Here is a 22466-nt window from a genome sequence, read left to right as displayed (position 1 = left end):
TTTCTTTGGGATGGGAACAAATATAGATCTCTTCCAGTCAGTTGGCCAAGTGGTTGTTCTCCAGATTTCTTGGCACAACTTGGTGAGCATATCCAGTGTATAAGAATATGAAAACCAAGAAAGTAAGAAAAGCTAAAGGAAGGTTTATATACAGAGTTACTTTTGGTTGGTTAGTTACTAAGAATGGGGGGTGGAAAATTAGTGTTAATTGTAATGAAAATGTTGTAAAACAAAATATATAAATGATTGAGGGGGGGAAAAGGAAAATGAAGGTAGTCTTTTTGTGTTACATTATTTGGCCGCCAATTAGGTTAGGTATTTTGTTTGTATTAGTGTTTTATATGGAATTCGAAGCTATACACTACCAAGAATAGGACTGTTACTTAATATTTTTATCTTGTTATGTGCTGTCGAGTCCTAACAACCATTTGTACAACAGCCCTAAACACTGTTCTGTCCTGTGCCAATCTTCTTGTCTCTGACACACCTAGCCCTAGTACCCTAGTCACTGAATCAACCCATCTCTTTGAGGGTCTTCCTCTCTCGTACTGTCTCTCCCCATCCTGAGTATGATGTCCCTTTCCAAGGATTGGTCCCTACTTGCAACATGCCCAAAGTAGGTCAGATAAAGCTTAAGAATCCTTGCCTCCGAGGAGTAACCTGGTCTCATCCTCAAGGACGAACCTGTTTGTTCTCCTACCTGATTTGGAAAGCTTTATAAATAGATCAGGCCTGAGTATCTTGAATTCAAGAAGAAATTGGAAGAGTTCCCTGACCATCTGGACATCAGCAGTGAGGGAACTCCCCAGGCTACCGGGTTCTTTGAAGTTATGGTAGGGGGCAAGCTGATCCTCTCCAAGAAGAAAGGTGATGGGTACATGGACACGTACAGCAAGTTCCTGAAACTCGTAGCTGCCATCAAAGCTGCCTTCACTCAAGGATGATGGGCCCCAAAGGCAGAACCCAGGGACCTTGGCCCAGCCCCTCAGCTATTGCTTCCTGACAAGAAGGACTGAAATGTCTTAGGGATGTGTGTTCCTTCCCAGAGTCCCTCGTGACTGTTGCATGGGGTGGAGGTCGACGCCCTTGGTCTTTGCCTCTGAGTGTGTGCCCCTGTGTTTGTCCTGAACATCTTAACTTTTCTTGCTGGCTCTCCTTCCTTCCCTCTTGGTCATCTTGACTGCATCCACCATCCACACTCCCCACCTCCATCCTCTTTTTTTTTTCCCTCCACCTTCCCTTCATCTCCCTTCTGACCCCCAAATTTGGTCCCACTCCTGCCGCTTCTAATGAGGAGTCGAGAGAGGGATCTGAATGTGAGGCGAGTGAGTTTCTTGAGATTGCTGACAACATTTGCAGTGGTTCACATTCAATAATGTTGGACTAGGTTATCAACTAAAATGAAAGGAGATCAGGCCTCTTTGTCATTGTTTATATTTTGAGATAGAAATCAGAATTTTTATACCCCATCCCACCCCCAGTAAAACAGTTTCTGTAAAATATGGAAAGGGCATCGTGTGTGTATAAAACTTTTTTTTTAAAGGAAAAAAAATCTTATTAGATAATTGAACTGGAATTTTTAAAGTTAAATGTCAAACTATTTTACTATCTATGGAGGAAATTAAAATTAGTGTGAGGTTATGAATCACTCTGATTTTCTTCATTACATTTTCATATATAATTTGTTTTATAACTAATTACAGTGAATTATGTTGTTTTTGCAACCTTTTATCATAGAATACCTTTCTCTTCACCCAACTAATTAAAAAAAAAATTTTAACAGAGTCTCAAAAAAAGAAGCAACAAGATGATTCTGATGAATATGATGACGATGACTCTGCCGCTTCAACTTCTTTTCAACCACAACCTGTTCAACCTCAGCAGGGTTATATCCCTCCAATGGCACAGCCAGGTCTGCCACCAGTCCCAGGAGCACCAGGAATGCCACCGGGTAACAGAAGTTTATTAAAGATTTTAAGAGTTTTCAAATTTAATTGGTACAGTCTAAGAATTATTACTTTTTTCTTCTAACACTCTTCTACTTTGTTTAATTAGGCATACCTCCATTAATGCCAGGTGTTCCTCCACTGATGCCAGGAATGCCACCAGTTATGCCAGGAATGCCACCTGGGTAAGAAAATGTTAATTGAGTTAGAGACTTGTGCCTTGTAATGGTATTTTTCAGCCTAGGTATTATATTAATTGTTACCTTGGTGTTTTTTTGTTTTGTTTGCTTTGCTTCTAAAAGATTTGGGTTTATAAGCCTTAAATTAGTCTAATAAAATAAATACAAGATGTGTAGATTTGCCTCTGAAGATAATGAATTTTTTGGTTTTAGGATGTATGTAGACAGCCATCTACTTCAATTACATTTGCTGTAATTAAAGTTGTGGTTGTATATTTGAGTTTGAGATTCAGAACTGCTCATGACACCTTGTAGTAACCAGAAGCAAGCACTGTAAATGTTTTATTTGTCAAAGCATCAAGAAGTAAAATTAATTAGAGGTCCTGTGCTCATCACTTTTACGTAAAGATTGTTGGATGTGAGAGGTATACAATACACTTTCCCACTGTATTTTGAAAATCACAGTTAGATTTTGATTTTGTCATACATTTTCACAGATTGCATCATCAGAGAAAATACACCCAGTCATTTTGCGGTGAAAACATGTAAGCATCTCATTCATAATGTAATTCAGGAGGTATAATCATAATGTCATTTTTGTGTGTGTTTAGCGGTATCTATTCAGTAGACTTCAGAAATTCTCTAACCTACCTCTCTAAAACTTAAAATACGGTCAAGCTCATTGACACAAGTCTCTTAAGAAGGTAAATAAAACCTTTTGTAATAAATAGTTCATAGAGAATATTTTTAAACCCTAAAGCTCTGTTCTCCAAACTACCAAAAATAATGGGACTTTAAAATAAGAATTAGTATTTAACAACAAGCTATTATACTTTGTCAAAGTACATGTGGTATTATTCTAGAATATAATTGCTTTTTATTTGGACAAAATTGGTAGAATTTTTTGGGGGAAATCCTAAGCAAAGAATTGACAAACTTGTAAATTTTTTAATGTGCATCAGACACTGGTATTTGAAGATGAGCCTTTTTAGGGGAAGGAACTAAAAAGATTAATTTTTCAAATCATGGTAGTGTTACATAGCTATTCTGAATGAAAGTTAAGACGTTTTTGATCGGCTTTTTTCTGTCAGTAGTTTTGGTCAGTTTACCCTTGTTCTTCTATTAATAAAACTGTACTTATTATTTTCCTTTAAAAAAAATCAGAACATTTAAAGGTTTTTGTTTCCCCCTTTGTTAGGTGTATTTGAGTTTTGTTTTTTTTTTAAAAAAGTGTGTGTGTGTATATAGAGACCAAAGATGGAATATCAGTGACATTAAATACTGATTTTTTTTTTTTAAAAAACAATGACTAATTGTTTTTCCCTTTTGTCAAAGAGTTTGTTGAGGCTTAGAGGGCTTGTATAGAATTGTTGCAGTGTATTATGTGGTCTTTCCACTTAATTGAATTTAGTATTAGAACTTACATGCAAGTCTTTCATTATTGTTTCAGACCTTAGCCAAAGTATTTTCTAATGATTTAGACTATTAATTAAACTACAATTGCTTCTTAAAATTTGCTTTCTAATAGAATGATGCCAATGGGTGGAATGATGCCACCTGGACCAGGAATACCACCTCTGATGCCTGGTATGCCGCCAGGTAAGAAATGTCTCTTTTTTTTAATGACTAGCTGACTTTATTAACATTTTTTAGACAGTGTATTTGTTAGGTGATGGTGTGTACTAGTAGACCCAAACCATAGCTTATCCTCCACTGGATTTTCAGAGGCATTAAATTGTGTGAGAGGAGAATGCCCATTGTTCTCCCTTGAGACAGCTGCTAGATTTGAACCCCATGCCTTTGGGATTTCAGTACTGCTCCCTCCATAGACCACCAGAACTCTTTGTAGGTATTGGTACAGTATATTTTATACATTGGTTGGTGAGGTTTTAAATTACTGTGAAAGATGATGGTACTATTTCAAACTATTGTTTGAAACAATAAAAATAATGATAGAGTGACTTAGAAATCTGAAAAAGTCACAATTTTAAATATTGGAACTCATACTTAATTATAATTTGTATTCATCAGAAATATTATAGACAATATTTTGTATTAATTTTAAGTAAACTTTGATTTGTGACCATAGGACTTTAAGAAGTTTGCAAAAGAATATTTGATGTAAAGGAATAGTAAAGAAGCTACTAAATTGAAATCATTGCCAGTACAACTATTTGTTATATGCAGACGTAACTGCTGTCCTCCATAATAGTACACTCTATGACAGTGGGCACATAACTCATTGCCTTCCAGTCAGAATCCACACTCATAGCCAGCCCTCCACTGGGTTGCATGGGGAAGGGAAAGATTATTCATGTTTTCTCCTTACAGCAGCTGGTGGATTTGAACCATTTGCCTTTGGATTTTTAGTGCAACTCCCTATCCCAGGCCATCAGGACTCTCTAAAAGAATATACAATAATGATTGAGAATTTATTTGATAATCTGATTAGGAAAAGTTTAGACTACTAACGACGTGTTCTAGGAAATTTTATGTGTTTAAAATAATTCTTAAAAAAAATCTTTTTAATGGGTTAAGATAGATCTATCAGAGGTTTTACATTTTAAAATTTTTCTTTAGATTTGATTCTTCAGTTAAGACAGCAGAAGAGATGATTTATTATGTTTGTTACATCCAACCACAACTAAGCAGTACTAGTCCAGAATATCACAGGTTCAGGGCCTAGTTTCAAAGGAAGAAGTTGTGCCTCTAAGAGGTTTTCATGGCAATCGAATGGCAACGGAGGTTCTGGGTCCCTTGAGTCAGAAGTTCTCAATAGGAGCATATGGTCAAGTTTGTATCATTATCTCCAGCCTGTTGTATTTGTGGGTGCACACACTAATGTTTGCTTGGACTTTTGCCTCATCTTTTTTTCTTTATGTTTCACCCTGCTCATCTGTGTTTTCCTCCACTTGACCCTCATGGTTTGGAGGTTGAACAAAATGACCCTAAAATTGAGAGATTTTACTTTATCTTTCAGAGTATAGTAGAACTTTGTTATGTCCCAAAATGTTTTCAAAATCAGTAATATCCATAAACTTAATTGATGTTCTAACTATATAGGTTCTCATATGATGTCTTTCATTTCCTAAAATTCTGAAGAGAAAACAATGATACCCTTTAATGTTTGAGGGAACATTGTTGCAAGGGACAAAGGCTTCAGGTCCTGGACTTCATTAGCTTGTTGAGCAGGCAGTTAGTTGTTAGTAACTCATGGCATGGCTTACTTTTTTTTTTTATTGCGTACCTTTTGATAGGAGACTACTTTTAAAGTTTATGGAAAGGGAACTCTGGTGGCCTAGTGACAAGAATCTGTACTGCAATCCCAGAGGTGTGTGGTTTGAATCCACCAGGTGCTTTCCTGGAGAAGGAGGGACAATCTCCTCCTATACTAGTCAGATCTGATTTGATGGTACATATACAGAATAAGATAAAATTAAAAAAAGGAAAAAAGTTTATGGAAATATTAAATGTTCAGCTGCTAAGTTCTTGTTACCAACATTTATTCTTAACAGGTATGCCTCCCCCTGTTCCACGTCCTGGAATTCCTCCGATGACTCAAGCACAGGCTGTATCAGCACCAGGTATTCTTAATAGACCACCTGCACCAACAGCAACAGTTCCTGCTCCACAGCCTCCAGTTACTAAGCCTCTTTTCCCGAGTGCTGGACAGGTAATATAAATTTTTTTTTTAAGTATGTATTTGAAAAGATAAAAGGGTAGTTGTTGACAGAAGTCTTTGGCATTGTCATAGTACTGTTTTTCTGTATATCTATAATCTTTTAAATATAATTTATTAAATATACAAAATAGTGGTCTGTTTATGTATTTTCACATATATTTCCTCAACTTTTACAGACTGAAACAAAAGATAAATCACCTTTTCATAGTAATAAACTCTCCTACCCTTAGCTTTGTTAAACATAAAAGTTCAATTTCTGTGGACTTAAATGTATATGTTAATATTTAGAGATACTTCATTTGTTGATCTTTGAGCTGAAAATACTAAGACTGTAGCAAGTCATTGGTTGGGTTATTTTCTTTTAGAACTGTAAAAACTATAGTATTGCAGTACTAACTGTAAAAAGCTACAGTACTTTTGGCTCTAGTGGACAGAACATCATGCAGTGGCCTTCAGACTTAGTCACACATTCTGTTTTCCAGCTGGTATTGTCTTTTTCAAGTGACAGTGCCTCTGTTGATAGTACTCATAATGGTTGAAAGCGCCCCTCAAACACCTACTAAAATGATGTGGGTGAAGACTTTCTTGAGAGATCCTTTGGGAAGTCATTAATAAAGAATTGAAATGTTAATAATACATCTTTATTCTAGTTTTAATTACTGAAGTAACACAATGCAAAACAATTTTGAAAAGAATAGTTTGGTTTTAGAAAGCAAACTATATAGTAAGTAGGCATGGTAAAAAATTTTTTTGAGACTTGTGACTATCATTCTTGTAAGTGCATTTAATTGCCACCTCTAAGTAGATCAAGTTTGAGTGTATTAAAATTCGAACTTATAAAAATTCAATCTTTAGGGGGAAAAAGTCTACCACATGGCTTATTTTCACCCATTTGTTTGGAGACTTTTCATCCTTTCCTTTCTTTTATGCTACAGATGGGGACACCTGTAACAAGCTCAAGTACAGCTTCATCCAATTCAGAAAGTCTGTCTGCATCTTCTAAAGCTCTGTTTCCTAGCACAGCACAAGTACGCAGGAAGTTGCAGTTTAACATTGTTAAATGGCTTTATAACTTAACCCTTTGGACCCTATTTAAAACAAAACAAAATCTTGCCCAAAATGCATTTTGTTTCATTTTTAAAATGTAAAATTAGCAACTGATAATTTAATTTCTGTTGTAAATAAGAATTTATGCTTCCAGAAAACAAAAAGTACCCTAAATACTTAACGGTTCTAAAGGGTTAAAAGCATGTAAGCAGAAAATGCATTAGTGGCCAATGGTTAGCCTAATGCATGAATAATCTATTTTGATTTATACTTTTTTAAGTAAATGCAGCACATTAAACATAATAAAATTTAGTATTTTGCATTTGGTTCTAAAATTGGCCTAGTTTACATGTTTTTAGATGTTTGATATTTCTGGTATAACTTAAAAGATTCTGCTAAATTACATTTTAGTCCATGATCATCATGTAGCAATTAGTAATTTTAAAGAATTCTGAAAGAATACATCTAAAAAATACTTTATGTATCTTTTTTTATCATTATTGATAGTAATGATGTTGTGCTTAGTAATGGAGTTTATCCAGACATTTTATATTCTTTAATATCTTTATTTTTAACTGATTGGTAGTTAACTTCAAATAGCTCATGTAGAATGATAAAAATGGAATTATGTGTTATTCACACATAAGTAAAAGCTTTATAAATGAAAAATTTGGTGATGAGGTAGACGATACCTAGCAAGTACTTGTTGATATGACTTTAACTCAGCATATTTTCATGTTTTGGGTATTCTTGAATTATTTGACAGTTACGGAATGTTGATGGTTTCAGTTTGTGTAAAGTTTATGTTCTTTATTTAATGTTGATGCTGGATTTTTTAATACTTTAAACTGGTATATAATGCTCAGCAACTTCGCCATTTTGTTGATGAGGAATTGTGTTTTACAGGCTCAGGCAGCTGTCCAAGGACCTGTTGGTACAGATTTCAAGCCCTTAAACAGTACTCCTGTAACAACTACAGAGCCCCCCAAGCCTACATTCCCTGCGTATACTCAGTCAACAGCGTCAACCACTAGTACAACAAATAGCACTGCAGCTAAGCCAGCAGCTTCAATAACAAGTAAGCCTGCTACACTTACAACTACCAGTGCAACCAGTAAGTTGATCCACCCAGATGAGGATATATCACTGGTAAGTTTTTTCTGTTTTTCCCCAAGTTTGATTGGAGGGCATTATAGCAACTCATCCCTTGTTGAAAAATGTTAGTTTATACACAGATGCATGGTGTATCATCTGATTTAATACCAGTTAAGTGGTTTGAAATATTAATGTTTTTAAGAAAGTACAAAATTTTTAAAATTTGGGTATTGTATGTTTTGATCTTAAACTGCTTTCTCTCAGACTATAAAAGATAGTAAGTTGGAATTTATTTTGATGTATGGTTAGTATTTAGGATTTTAATGAGTAATACCATCTTCACTAGATGAAGCAAATTATAATTTCTAGAGTTAATATTGAGTCCTTGGTTGTCAGTTTGTCATTGTTACCTTAGAAGAAAAGCCTTGTGATCTACTTCTGAAGTATCACTAACATTCACAGCACTTTTCTAAGTTCTGCTTTGGAAAGCATGACCTTGCTATGAATCAGACTTGACCCAGTAATTACTGAATTGGGGGTGGGTGGGTTTTGTGTTGGTGGTTTGTTTATTTGTATTTAGAGAGTGAGTTAAGACAGCTAAGATTTTTAAGTATATTGATTCGTTTGTGGGACAAAAGTAAGTTATGGAGAATTTGGTATAACTATTTAAAAAAATCATTCTTATTCTAGAACTAGGATTTTAGATACTGCTTTTTTATGCCTAAAACCTGTGTGTTCAGGTGTCTAACATTGTATTTATTTTTATTCATAGGAAGAAAGAAGGGCGCAGTTACCTAAATACCAGCGTAATCTTCCTCGGCCAGGACAGGCTCCAATTGTTAATCCACCTGTTGGACCAATCGGAGGTATGATGCCACCACAGCCAGGCATCCCACAGCAACAAGGAATGAGACCTCCAATGCCACCTCACGGTATTTTTTATTTTTATTTTTATTGCATTTAGTGGATTTTCTGAGTATAGATATAAAAGTTATTCTTCAAAAGACATTTAAAAATATAATACGTAGACCAATTCTGTTTTGTTTTTCAAATGTGTTTTTTAGGTCAGTATGGTGGTCATCATCAAGGCATGCCAAGTTACCTTCCTGGTGCTTTGCCACCATATGGGCAAGGACCACCAATGGTGCCCCCATACCAAGGTGGGCCTCCTCGACCTCCAATGGGAATGAGACCTCCTGTAATGTCGCAAGGTGGCCGTTACTGATTTTACTTCATCTAATCTAATAGGTTTGGAGATTAAACCTTTTCTCAACTTGTGCTGTTTATATAGCCAAGCTTCCGTCAATTAAGGCTTCATTGTGACTTTAACAAACATTATCTTCCCACATACCAGGAACTATTGGACATGAATTTTTCATGGGAAAATTATTTGGAATAATAAAGCAGGAAATTTCCTGAAGTTGCAATTTATACTGTATGGCTTCTTTTTCATGTTTCATCTAGGTTTTTAGAAGTGAAGTATAGTAAATTTGGTTCGTTAAATTGTGAAGGCGCTGGAATTACATGAACATACCACCTTAATAAAGGCAAGTTCTGTAAGCTTACATTGCTATTTGTAAAGTTATGCCTTCACAGCATTTCAGATGCTGTTGGACATTATGTCCCCAACATAGCTTGGTGAGGGCTGTAACTATTTCCAAGTACCTGTACATTGGAAGTCTGAATGTGTAACAATATTTAATGTATCTAGAGTTCCTCATGTTGCAGGGTTTAAGAAATCTGACTCACCAAAGTCATGTGACTTTTTCTGTACTGTTAAAACGTCATTGTAATAAAATGAAAGAAAAATTTATGCCTTTTTATTCATAACCCAGCTGTGGACCACTGCCTGAAAGGTTTGTACAGGTGCATGCCACAGTAGATGTCCACATAATAAAATTCATAGTTACCAATGAATGCAGTTTTGATACATTATTGAATTCTGTTGAATTATAGTGTTCCCTTAGCTGCATGTTGTAAACTGGGCAATATATATAAATGTTAATACCTCAGTTGGAAGAAAAATAAGATCATATGATTGGACTACATTATGAGCATGAGGTCCTTTATAGTGTTTTTTCGCCACACTGTGTGGTACCCATACATACCAGGTATCATGTAAAATGTAAACTTAAATAGGCTTTTTTCTTTTAATGAAAATGATGATTAGAGTCTAGTGCCAGACCTAGCCATTTCCATCTCATTATTTTTGAGGCTTCAGTACTACGTGGACCTCAGAAGCTTTTCAGGTGCAAGCTTCTAGAAGCTTAGGTGCATGCAGTATGTGAACAAGGGTTGTATAAAGTATAACATTGAAAAATCTAAATATTCATGAGTTAGGTTGTTAAAGTGAATGAAAAATTTCGTTTTATAAAACTGGATGATTTTATTACTTGATTAGATGCATACCTTCTGTTATTAAGTCTCACAGTTGCTTTACTATTAGACTTTTCCTTTGTGAAAGTTTTAACGTTAGCATGTTGTTACAAGTGTCTTTAATTATAGCTTAACGTAATTAAGCTGACCTTTTTGTGGCACCATTTTTCCCTTGAATTACTTTTATATGTCATTACATCAGAATGACCTTTATAAAACATAATTGTAAAAAAAACCCAAAAAAACAAAAACATAATCGTTATGTAAAGGTGATTACTGAGAACTTTTGATGTTTCTTTAATATTTAGTAGTTCCTTTATGACAGTTATGGGAAAGTATACATATATATAAAGTGAAATCTGAAGATTTTCATTTTTAAAAGCTTTAAGCTTGTTGGAAAGCATTTCTTTTTTTTTTACATTGTTAGAAATTTGTTTCTGGGGGGAAAAATTTGTTTCTGGTTTTAGAAGTTAACCAAAGTCCATCCTTGTTTAAGTATCAAGTCATTTGTTTAAACAAAATAATTTTATAAAGCTAAGTGCTGTTTTAAATCTGCTATTCCAGTGGTTTGGGTTTTTTTATTTTTGTTTTCATGTGCTGGGATATGTAAAATGTTTCATACTTTGGAAATGAACCATCTGGTGCCTGCTAGAAAGTATTTCTCTTGCCAACAGCCAAACTCCTTCCTACATTGAGTGTCTACCTGAATAGATAACATATCAGTAGGTTTAGCAAAACATCCTTCCAAAGAAAAAACATCTGTAAGGTAAAAATGGCATAGTAAATTAGTATGATTAAATAGGAAATGCTCTCAAATCAAACTGTTTCTCATACATTTAATGTTGAGATTTCCTGACATACTTGTAGAGAATTAGTAGAGCTGTTGCAAAATTAAGCAGAAGACTAATGTTAAAGCAAGGTTGTTAATCATGGTATTTAAGAAAATACATATACACATGCTATGTATTGTTGTTATGTGACTCAGAGATGCTGCTCATTTGGTATTTCTTAATATAATTTGTGCATGCATCAGGCCATAATTAAGCTTCTAGAAAAAGAACTGCTTCTGGGGTCCTTACGTACTTAAATTGAGTATGGAACAAATGACAGTGAATAATTAGCCCTTTAAGTTGTATTAATAAGTGAAGTTGAGTTGATGTCAACTTCATCTGCTGAAGACAGGTTTTGAGACTTGGTATATTTGTAATGTTAATTGGCCTTTTACCTTGGCTTTTCCTGCCATCCGTCCACTTATCCTTTTTTTAGAAAAAGAAAAATAGCTTAAAACATTTTGTCTGGCACTAGCTTCTATTGTAGCTGTTCTCTGCTCTGTTTACAGTACTAAGACCAGCAAATGAACATCAACTTTTGAGTGGCTGCTGGAATTACAATTTTATTTGAATACTTAAGTACTGTAATCTCCTTAAACATTTGCCTCAGGATTTGGGAAAATACTCTTAGGTATACTCTTATTCCATTGATCAAGTTACAAATGAAACTTAAACTCAGCTGAATTAACTTTTGTTATTTGGAGGGGAAATCCTCAACTAAAAAATAAACTCAGAATGTCATCAGTAGACACAGTGAGAAAATTTTAAAAGCTGTTCTTTTTCCTTAATTGCTTGATCACTGGGATTTTTTTTTAATGCATGTCTTTTAAATTAATTGGGTAATGTTTTTCTAAAATTAAAATTTTTTTCTTCCTATAGCCCTGCCATAGGACAGGCTGAGGCTGAGTCTCAGTGTTGCCCTGTTCAGTCTGAGGCAAGTGGGATTTATTTTATTCCTTATGGGGGCTTTCACAGCTTTATGGCTGTTGGATATTTATGTCCCCAAACTTGCAGCAAGTTTGGTGAAGGCCCCTAAATTTAATTAAACTTAGGATTTTTAGAATATTTTTTTTTTTGGCAGAGATGGCTCTATATTAATATTCATGTTTGACTGTGGTGTCCATGAGTACTTGGTTCATACAATTTTACATAATTTGTTAGGTATTGCATAATACTCAGTAGCCTCAATAAAGCTTGCATAACTTACGAACTTTAACAAATTTTTACTTTCTTGATACAGAGGCATGAAACACTTGTTTGCATTTTCTCTCTTCCCTTTTAGGAAAATGTTACTAGTTGTTTTCTCTTTAAATGAAATTTTACCTCCAATATAAGTTTAATCATTGTAATACCACTGGATACAGATACCTACATTCTTGAACCTCAAACTTAAGCATTGAATATTATGGTTAAAGGTCTTATGAAAGTGCTTGTGTTTTTTAATGTTTTTAAACCTCACCACATTAGAGCAAATGTTAATGTAGAGCCTTGTGACTAGTGGGAAGGTGGGGTGTATGAATGATAATGTATGTTTGTATGGATGTAGGCTACACATATAATTTAATAAAAAGATGATGAGTTTTTGGGAATTCTCTCTGTCAGCATAGAGTGACTAGTGGTTTTGAGACAAATTGCAATGTGTGGTAAAGTTACCAATCTTTAAATTTGATTTTAGAATGATTCTGTTGAGGTTCATTTTTAGCCTCATTAATATTTTATGCAGGACACACATATGGAAAGTTGAATACATTTATTCCAAAATTTGCTTTCATTTGGTGGGACCAGTTGTATGTATGTGCGTTTGTTGGAAGAGATAAACAAGGATTTGGAAGATAGGCCAAAGCAAAAACCTGGATTACTTTTATCCCCATGACAATTTTAGTCAGAAAACTGGAACAGTAACAATAGCTAGTACACTGATTAGCAAACCTGCGATTCTGTTTGTGTGGAAGCATAAAGCAAAAACACATGCTAAATTAGGTTAAGAATTTTGTTGAATTTGCACAGAAAATACTGGAATATTTTATGACCACCTCAGTAATTATACTTTTAAGACTCTTTGGTTTCTCTCACACAACACTCTTAATAGGTGAAAATCTCTTGAATCTGTTTGCCCTGGTTTAATAATGATAATTGAAACAAATGTAAGCAAAATAGATTTGTCTTTTACCATGCTGGGCCATAGGAGTGGGATTTCAGCTGATGGCAAAATATGTTGGAAGTGATCTATATAGATATCTTAAGATGTAGGGATTTTACTATCTTTGTAGTTCTGTGACTCAGGTTTGATTTAAACATGACCTGCTTTCAAGTTTCTAAAGTCTAGTAGTAAAGCTGAGGCAATAAAGGCAAGGCTATAAAAAAATTCTTCCTTTACTGTAATATAATCTCATAGAAGATTAAGCACTGTATTTATTAGAGAATTAAACACATTCTGAAATTTTGTAATAAACAAACTGTTTTTAAAACATTATCTAATGTTGATTAACTTTGTAATTTATCCCACAATGAAGCTCATTTCTCTTTAACTGTCGACAAAAAGTGGAAATTCAGAAAGAAGCTTTGACTGCTGGGGACAGATTTTTGCAATTACAATTCAGCTATCACATTAACTTGATAAGGATTCTTAGAGAAGGTTACTTTTAGCTTTATAATTATTGTAAAAAGAACTTTTTTTTCTTTTGAGGCATAGAAATTTTCTTTGTTCTTTGCAAAAAGTAAGTACTTAATAGTAATTGTATATAGTATCATACCTGTAGTGGGTAGCCACCGTTCTGTAATGCTGAATTCTCAAAGTTGTACTTTTTTTTTTTAAATACCTCAAAATTGTACTTTTAATATAGTAAGTCCTTGAGTATTTCTCAGGGATCTAATATAGCAATAGAGAGCAAGATTTCCGTTTAAGCTTTCTAAAACTTTAAATACCATGAACTGGTTAAGCACTGGAAGTAAGTTCAATGTTTTTTGTTAGTAGATTATTTTAGTACCATTCAAATGAATTGTTTTTGTTTAGAAGCACTTTGCTGTACTTTTTTTAAAAAAATTGATTATGGGATTTTTTTTTAAGAAAAATTTATTTTTTAACTGGACTTAAAATTAGAGGTAGAAGCTCTTAGAAAGGAAAGGCCCTCCCTTCTACCCAAAATTGGTAAAATACACTACTTTAAAATTTGAAAAAATAACTTGGCTTTACTCAAGTTAATTTGAACTGTTCTCTGTTGACATAAATTAAACCCTAGTATTAGATATCATTAGTTGGAAAAATTCATGGCTGATTTTTGTGGTTTTTTTGAAGAGGCATAATCACCAGCTATACTATGAGACTCTTACTTTGACCAAAGTTAACTACAGAAAATCTTAAGAATAGACCATCCCACAGCTGATTGTTTGGAACTCTACCCATTAATCCTACATATTTTAAAAAGATGTTTGAAATTATGATAGTGCACAGCTTGAATAATGCAAATTGTTTAGTCAATACTTCGTGCAGTTCCATTTGTAAAAGGACAGGAGTCTTACTGACATTCTTCAAGCCTGTTTCTATGGTTACTTTAATTTTATCATGATTATGTAGAAAATTATCAGAGTTAACCATTTCTATATCTCTTCACCTTTTGTTAAATGTAATGAAAATTTTGAGGAACTGGAAATGAAGATAAAAACAAAAAATAATGTTTCCTCCGTTTATGAAATACAGACCTTGAGTATTTGGGAAAAGAGATGTTTGTATAGTTGTTAGAATTAGAATATGAAATAAAAGATTTTATATAGCTGATTCTTAAAATTTTCTTCATATATAGCAATTTACTATTAAGGGATCAAAACAAACTAAACAAGATTTGGCATGCTATTAAATGAAGCTGCTGTCTACTCAGTAGGTGGGCTAAGGTAGAGTTGTTAGTGCAAAATTTTCCTTGGCTAATATATGTATGGAGTTGCACTGCAAACCCAAAGACAACTGATTTACATCCACCAGGTGCTCCATGGAAGAAATTTGGGTAGTCTTTTCCCATGTGGTTTACAGTCTCTGGAAATCCATTGGAGGGTCAGTTATGAGTCTAGATCTACTTTTCAGCCCGTATTTTTTAAAATTGAAAATCTTGAATACAAGAAAAGGAAATTATTTCTAAAATGCCATTTTAAAAAATACTCCTGTGGAATATGTCTGCACTTGCTTAAATTAAAGAATATTGTATTTAAGGGATTATTTTTCTCTTAGTTCCCTTATTCTTTGCCCAATTTTTTGAGTAAACCAAAAATTTGTATCGTACTTAATATGCCCAAGAGGATATTTAGTATTGTTAATAGATTGTCATAAAGTCACTCTAAATTTAGTACCTAGTATGTAGGGTAACCTCTTAAGCCTTAGGGAAAAAAATTAAATGCATTTATATCAGGCTCTGAGGAAATTTAATGCACATTGACTTTTTAAACTATGAGTTGAGCTCCTCAGTTTAATACAATTTGTGTTTTTGTTAACTAGCAGCAGAATTTCAGCATTTGCTACTTACTCGTAGAGAAGAAAAATCCCACAGCCTTGCCAGTACAGGTTAGTTTAATCTGTAAGTACCTGATGTTCCTATTTTTTTTCAAACATATCCATATTACTCACACAAGGAAGAAAGCTGTGCAGTTTTTTAAAATGTGAGTATCAATATTAGTCTTATTGGCACTTTGAAACTCATAATTTGGACCAAAGCAGCTCTAGGTCTACTAGTTTGTAATAAAGGTATAATACTACATTATTTGGTTGTGATTCAACCAAAATAATGATAAAGCGAAAAGACAGATAAGTTTTGATTGGCTGTGCCCATATTGGTATAAAGGAATCCCCAGGGCTTTAGGCCTCCATTAGTGTTTCTCATATTCACTTTATAACTTTTTACAGTATGATTCAACTTCAGAAAAAAGGCAAGGTTGCTCACCTCTAGCAGTAATAAAATGGTATAAAATCATAAACTAGAAAATGTTTTTATACTGTTTTTTTGTTTGCTCAGAATGTTTTTAGTAACATGCTATAAATAATTTGATTTTTGTTCATATTTTTGTGAACTATTAACTTTGTTGGTGCACCACTGGATTCATTTTACATTGGACTAAAAATGGCTTTGTTTTCAATATGCAAATGAAAGACTATCAAGAAATCTAAACAGATTCATCATGTATTTTTTTGAAAGGCAGTGAAGACATAATGGGAGGTAAAAGATGTTTTGAAATGTTATTTTTCACTTTACTAAAGTTTAATGTTTTGAATCGACCTGGGAGATTTCCTTTAACTTAAATAATGTATTTACATACATTGATAAAAATGTAGACCCTTGACAGAGGAAGGATACATATAACAATTTCTATAAATATGACCCATCCTCCCAATCTAATGTTATGTGCCCTTGCATCAGATATACCTGATAGTAGCTTTATGTACAGTGGAATGGAGAAGCCCAGTGCCTTCCTCAAAATAGTTGCTTTGTTTCAGTCTGTTGTGAAAGCCACTGTCAATGCATTTTGTTGCATTAACTTAAATGGTGCATAACTGCCTTCTTTATACCCTAGGTGTTGTAATGATGGGAGAATCTAGCCCTATAACTAACTGATCATGTGAATCTGTTAAACAGACGGTGATTAGTTACAGATTAACAGTATCTTGTGTCTTTTTTTTTTACTGAAGTCTGTCAGTTAATGAGCAAATCTAGATTTATGCACTGATGATAAAGTGGGTTAAAATATATCTATATAGAGAGAGTAATCCTTAGGGCCTAAGTTTCATTTCCATTTAGGGCCTGTTTCATTTCCATTCACAGTTTTTACTCTATAAGAAATGGTATTGGATCAGTCAGAATGTTTTTTAGTAAAACCATGTCTGTAAATCTGTCTTTTCTTTACATTTTTATATGTCACAGTTACCTTTTATAAATTAACTTAAACAGGGCACTTTAAATAAAAGATTAGCATATTTCTATATCTCTGCATAATACCTAGGCAAACAGTTACTAAAAAGGTGATTACAGCTTGTCATGACCTCACTAATTCTTAGCGTACTTTTTTTTTAACGGTCAAATAAAAGGTTATTGCTACATAAACTTTTTTTTACACATTTAGAAATGTACCTATAAAAGTTGGATTGTCAAGTATAACACATATTTTTAAAAAGTATATTGTGTTTTAGGTGAAAACAGCAAATTAATTTCCCCCTTAAGAGTTTTTGTAGAAATTGTTTCATGCCATTGGTTACAATTTTTCCTCTGGGTCAACAGTCTCATTATTTCCATTCTCTGTATTTTTGTTTCCATTGTCTTAACTTTTCTTCTCATCATTGGTTTTGGTTTCATAGTTAACTTATAAAGTAATTCATTACTTTCTTGAATGAGGTACATATTATCTAGCATGTTAACTCTAAATTTTTATATTAACGTTTTCTCTTTAGTTAACAACCAGTTTTTTCCTCAGTGATTTTGGTTTTCATATTGCATGCTTGCTAATTAAAATACCAATTCATTTCTTCTATTCAAGTTGTCACACAGTGATTTATGGTTAGTTCAGCCGATTTAAGGATTACTTGATGCAGTCCAATTATTTACATTGTCTTCTTTGAGGCCATAACTTTCCAAGTGTACTATTAAACATTCAAACCCTTCATGAAAAGCTTGGATTAGAAATTCTGATAAAGGAAAACTTAACTTCTGGGTATATTGTAATTAGCGCCTTGTTTTACTCTTTAGTACATAGAAGTGTTTGGATTTTTGGGAGATTCCCCCCCTCCCCCTTAATATTTGGACACAACTAATGTCATTATAAAGATACATTCATGAAGCTCTGGTGGCCTAGCAACATGAAGCTGTGCTGCAATCCCGAAGGTGTGCGGTTCATATCCACCAGATGCTCTGCTGGAAAAGGAAGGGCAATCTCCTATGTCACTTGGATCGAATTTGACACTACACAACAAGGGGTGGGGGAGCTATATTCACATTGTTTCTCAGAGTGTGATCTCTGTGAATCAGTAAAAAGAATAGTCAGAACTCTTTAAGTTTTAGTACAAGTTGTGGTAGTTTTATAAATTTGGAAATTAATACATGAATATGTAACATAATATATTCTAGATAAACATAAAACCAAATATGGACTCTTGAGTTTTTATCTTTAAGGTTTAAAAAATATTTTTAAGGAGCTGTGTCCTTTCTTAGCAGGGGTAAGCAAACTGAAAATTAGGTAAGTATGTGTATCTTTAAATGCATGTGTTAGTGATTAGTGTTAGTCAGATTTCTATAATTTTAGCAGATACTCAAGAATTGAAGAATCCTTGCATTTTCATTGCAACATGTGTGTAACCAGCGTTTTATAAATTTGAGTGAAAGATGAAATTAAAGCATACTTGATTCCATTGTCTGGTTTGTTTTTTGTGTGTGCTTCTTAAATACTAAATCAAGTTATTTACAGTGATAACACAAATGACTGGTGAAGATAATACTTTCCATACTATTATATGTGAAGAGAGCACTGGTGGCCTATATTGTAGGGAATTGTACTGCTAAACCAAAGGTATGCCTTTGGTTGTGTTAACACACAAAACAGTTTTCCTCCTTGGAAGAAAGATGGGCAATCTCAGAAAACCCACTGGAGGGTCAGCGCTGAGTGGGTTCCAACTCCATGACAATGAGTGAGGTTTCTCTGTTTTCTTTATATGTACCAAATGCTAAATTGTGACATTGACAATAAAATAATGAACAGTGCATAATTGGAAAGTGTTAGTTACTAAGTCAGTATTTGATTTCTATGGAAGCCATACTCTAGTGAAATTAATAAAAATAGTTTGAAGTATGAAAGAAAAATACAGAGAGTGGTACACTTCTGAGAAATTAATGTATATCCTTGAAAATGAAGATTACCCCCAAAAAGTCGTGGGGAAAAGAGGAGCCTTGTTCTTGGCTTAACTGCCAGCATTGTTCTGATTGGGAAATAGAGAAAGTAATACAGGAGATTTAAGTAGGACCTGGACAAAGGACGAATGGCTCTTCACTATGTATGACTTACATAGTCCAGCTGTATAAAGTATAAGCTCTGGTGGCTTACTTGGTAAGGCGTTGTTTTGCCAGCTCAACAGACCATGATTTGAATCCACCACCTCGGAGAAAGAAGGGCAGTCAACTCCCAGACAGTTTATTGCCTCTGAAAATGGGTCAGCTAGGAGTTGATTACTATTTGTATGTAACATACAAGGTGTGAGGGTTTATTTAAAAATAATGTTTTGTTTTTTTAAAAAATAATGTTTTAATACAAGTAATATTATGTCTTAACACTTAGATATGGCATGTTCTCTGATGAAGGGGATGAAAACTAGTGTAAAGTGAAGCTGAGAACCATAATATGTACCTTTACTTTTAGTATACTGGTGAGTTGGCAAAAGAAATTCATACCCTACTGTGTAGTTTAGGGTGCAAATTAGGCTACAAAGTTTTGTTTAGTTTTGAGTGATATCTGGGACTGCTTGCTAAGGTATGAGAAAGGTAAAATGGAAAGCTGGATTTTGTTTTATACCTGGTGTTGTATTTTCATCAGAAGATTTGTATTTTTGATTCATTACAAGCAAGCCATTTTTTTTTTGTTTCAAGATGGCCATTGACCATTAATTCATTAACTTATGTCTGTAACAAAGATGATTAAAATCTTACATTGTTTCTGTGCTTGTCTAAGCCCATTTTATTGTATCCAGGGTGAATTCTACAGAAAATAAAAGTTAATGATTATCAGCTACCCAGATAATTTTATTTTGATGGTTTTTGGGGACCAAAACAGTTATTTTTAGTACATATGGATTATTTATAATGTATTTAAAGGATAAATGGGCATGTTTAGACAAATTGGGCAGATAATCTGGTGCAGTACGCTGTATCACTGTAGTTTAGACTAAGCAGGAAAGCAGAATCTACAGTCAAATACTACATTATTGGTATTAGTCAAGTCACCCAATTCTTAACTGAACCTTCATGTTTTTAGACTTAATCATAAGAGGAAAATTGCCTATCTTTGTCCCACAGAGCAGCTTGTAGGTTCATACTATTTTGGATTGACAGCACAACAAATTTGTTGCTCTTCCAGATCATTTAAATCTGAAGATGATGTAGGATTTATAAACTTGTCATAATGTAGGATGAGTTGCTTTTCTAATCAAACTTGAGGAAATTGAACTTTTGTTATATTACATTTTTTTACAGCAAATGTGTGCTTTGTGATACCATTTGTGCAACCATTGCCCACAATCACTGTGCCCATCACCACAAAAAATAACTGATGCCCAGTGAACCTCTTTTTGATTGCCCCAATTATGATAATAACTGATAAGACTTATGTACATTTCACAACTGTTACTTTAAAACCAGTATATCCTATGCTATGAAGTTGATTATGACTCAGAAACTCCTCCCTGGCATACTACAAGGCTGTAAATCTTACGGAAGGATAATTCCCGGCTATCTCCTACAAGGCAGCTGGTAAGTTTAAACTGCCAAAATTTGGTAAGCACCACAGCATGCTGAAGCCACTTGAGGAGGAAAAAAAAACCCTCATGGATTCATGATGTTTTTATCCTTTTATTATGCTGAGTAGTGTAATTCTTTTCCATCACATTTACTGCCACCATGCACTCATTTGCTTGAATTCAACTAAATTATCATGGTGTATCAAATAGACTGGAGCTCCAGATGTGCTTTTATTTGAACATTATACAATTTAGACCTGGCTCAGATATACTTTTTTTTTTTGTTTTTTGTTATTTTTTTAGTCAGAGCGTTAGATAGTTCAACAGCAAAGGTCTCAACAGAGTTGGTCTGAAAAACAGTAATTTGTCCAGGAAGATTGGAAGGAATTTTGAAAACCCTTTTATGATTGCCTCTTTCCTATAGAGTGAAAATCTAATTTGATCCAGAGATAGGTTAGACCAGACATTTTAACTACATGCCTGGCAGGACAGATTTCAGGTACCTGAAGCAAGCCAATTGTGAACCGCAATACCCAGAGAAAACTAAGCTCTAGTTTTACTTCATTTACTATCTTTAAAATGCGTATTCCAGTTTTCCCTTTATAAATATTGCCATCTAGTGATGTTTACTGTGATAGAACCAGCACAATCATCTTAGGTAAGAATTTTGCTTGCTTCATTTCTACCATACCTTTTGTTAAGTAACTATATCACTTTTTATTGTCCCTATTAACCCTCTGACTTAACTTTTATTTCTTCAACCCCCTCCCCCATTTTGTTATTTCTACCTTTTGTTAGTTGTGAAAAACTTAAAAAGATTGGGGGAAAACCTCATTCATTCCCACCATATAGTCACAGAATTGATTTAAATTTTTTTGGTTACTTTTTATTAAATAGTTTTATTTTTTTTTTAAATTAAATTTTACTAGTTTTAATGAACATTTACAGAGATCTTGGGTTTTCATTCATTCATTGTTGCACTGTTTTCTCCACCCTCATCCCCAGTTCGTTGTTCTTCCCCCCACCATGTCTGTTTTAATTGTCCAATTGCCACAGTGCTTGTCAAAGCTAGTTCTGATTAATCTCCTTTGTCAGTGTGTCCCTTGCCATTTCCTATCACTCTTCCCTGAGAGAGACTTCACCCTGAATAGTTTTATTTCTTATCCCATTTATTAAAGACCATCTCAACTCAATAAGATTATCCTTTGTTCACCTTTTACTTATTTTTCATTTATATTATTTATATCTGTTTACAATTGTACTATTTTTACATTTATACTGGTTTGTTGTACCCAGGCTGAAACGTTTAGCTTTTGTTTTAGAAACATAACTATTTTTTAAACCTCTGCTTGTAAGTATTCCTCACATGGTCAAGTGGTATGGTATGATGGGTTACTTTCTAGTGACATTCACCTATCCCCTCTCCTACATTGATCAATCTCTCTGCCTGTTTTTATTATATCCTCTTGTTCTTGATCTAGGGTAAATGCTCTGGACTCCTTTTTCTTTTTAGTTTAGTTGTTAGCATTTTAAACGTTAATCAGACAGTGTTTCTGAAGTTTGAAAATCCTAGGTGTTTTCTGAAAGGTGTGTCTATATTCACAACTGAGAGTTATGGAAAGTCATGATCCCAGTCTCAAGTTGTCAGGGGTAATGTAAAACTGCATTAATCTTACTTGGCAATTAAGAAAAAGCACCGAACAGTCAAGATAAATTTTCATATATATTTCTCTGGAATATCTGAAGCTTCTGCTTGATAAGGAAATTAAAACTCAAGTATATAGACAAAGGGTGTGAGAGACAAAATAGTGACAAATATAAAGACTTGACATCACTGTT

At 33.8% G+C, this 22466-nt stretch overlaps 1 protein-coding gene across 3 annotated transcripts in view; it reads left to right on the top strand.

Annotated features, from left to right (window-relative positions):
* Positions 1 to 9864, top strand: part of ZNF207 (zinc finger protein 207) — a 27825-nt gene extending 17961 nt beyond the window's left edge. The window contains exons 4-12 of one of the 3 annotated variants that reach the window (XM_006890921.1): positions 1784 to 1951; positions 2056 to 2131; positions 2623 to 2670; positions 3654 to 3724; positions 5641 to 5798; positions 6743 to 6835; positions 7761 to 8003; positions 8722 to 8881; positions 9014 to 9174. In XM_006890921.1, coding sequence (XP_006890983.1) covers positions 1784 to 1951; positions 2056 to 2131; positions 2623 to 2670; positions 3654 to 3724; positions 5641 to 5798; positions 6743 to 6835; positions 7761 to 8003; positions 8722 to 8881; positions 9014 to 9174 — 1178 coding nt within the window. Of the gene's footprint in view, positions 1 to 1783; positions 1952 to 2055; positions 2132 to 2622; positions 2671 to 3653; positions 3725 to 5640; positions 5799 to 6742; positions 6836 to 7760; positions 8004 to 8721; positions 8882 to 9013 lie in introns of all 3 variants that reach the window. The other 2 variants (XM_006890922.1, XM_006890923.1) reach the window with 2 other exon arrangements.
* The last annotated feature ends 12602 nt before the right edge of the window (positions 9865 to 22466 follow it).

The sequence above is a fragment of the Elephantulus edwardii genome, unplaced genomic scaffold, assembly GCF_000299155.1.
Source record: "Elephantulus edwardii isolate Elephantulus edwardi_28Jun2011 unplaced genomic scaffold, EleEdw1.0 scaffold00094, whole genome shotgun sequence".
NCBI lineage: Eukaryota > Metazoa > Chordata > Mammalia > Macroscelidea > Macroscelididae > Elephantulus > Elephantulus edwardii.
This window is presented reverse-complemented; position numbering and strand designations above follow the sequence as displayed.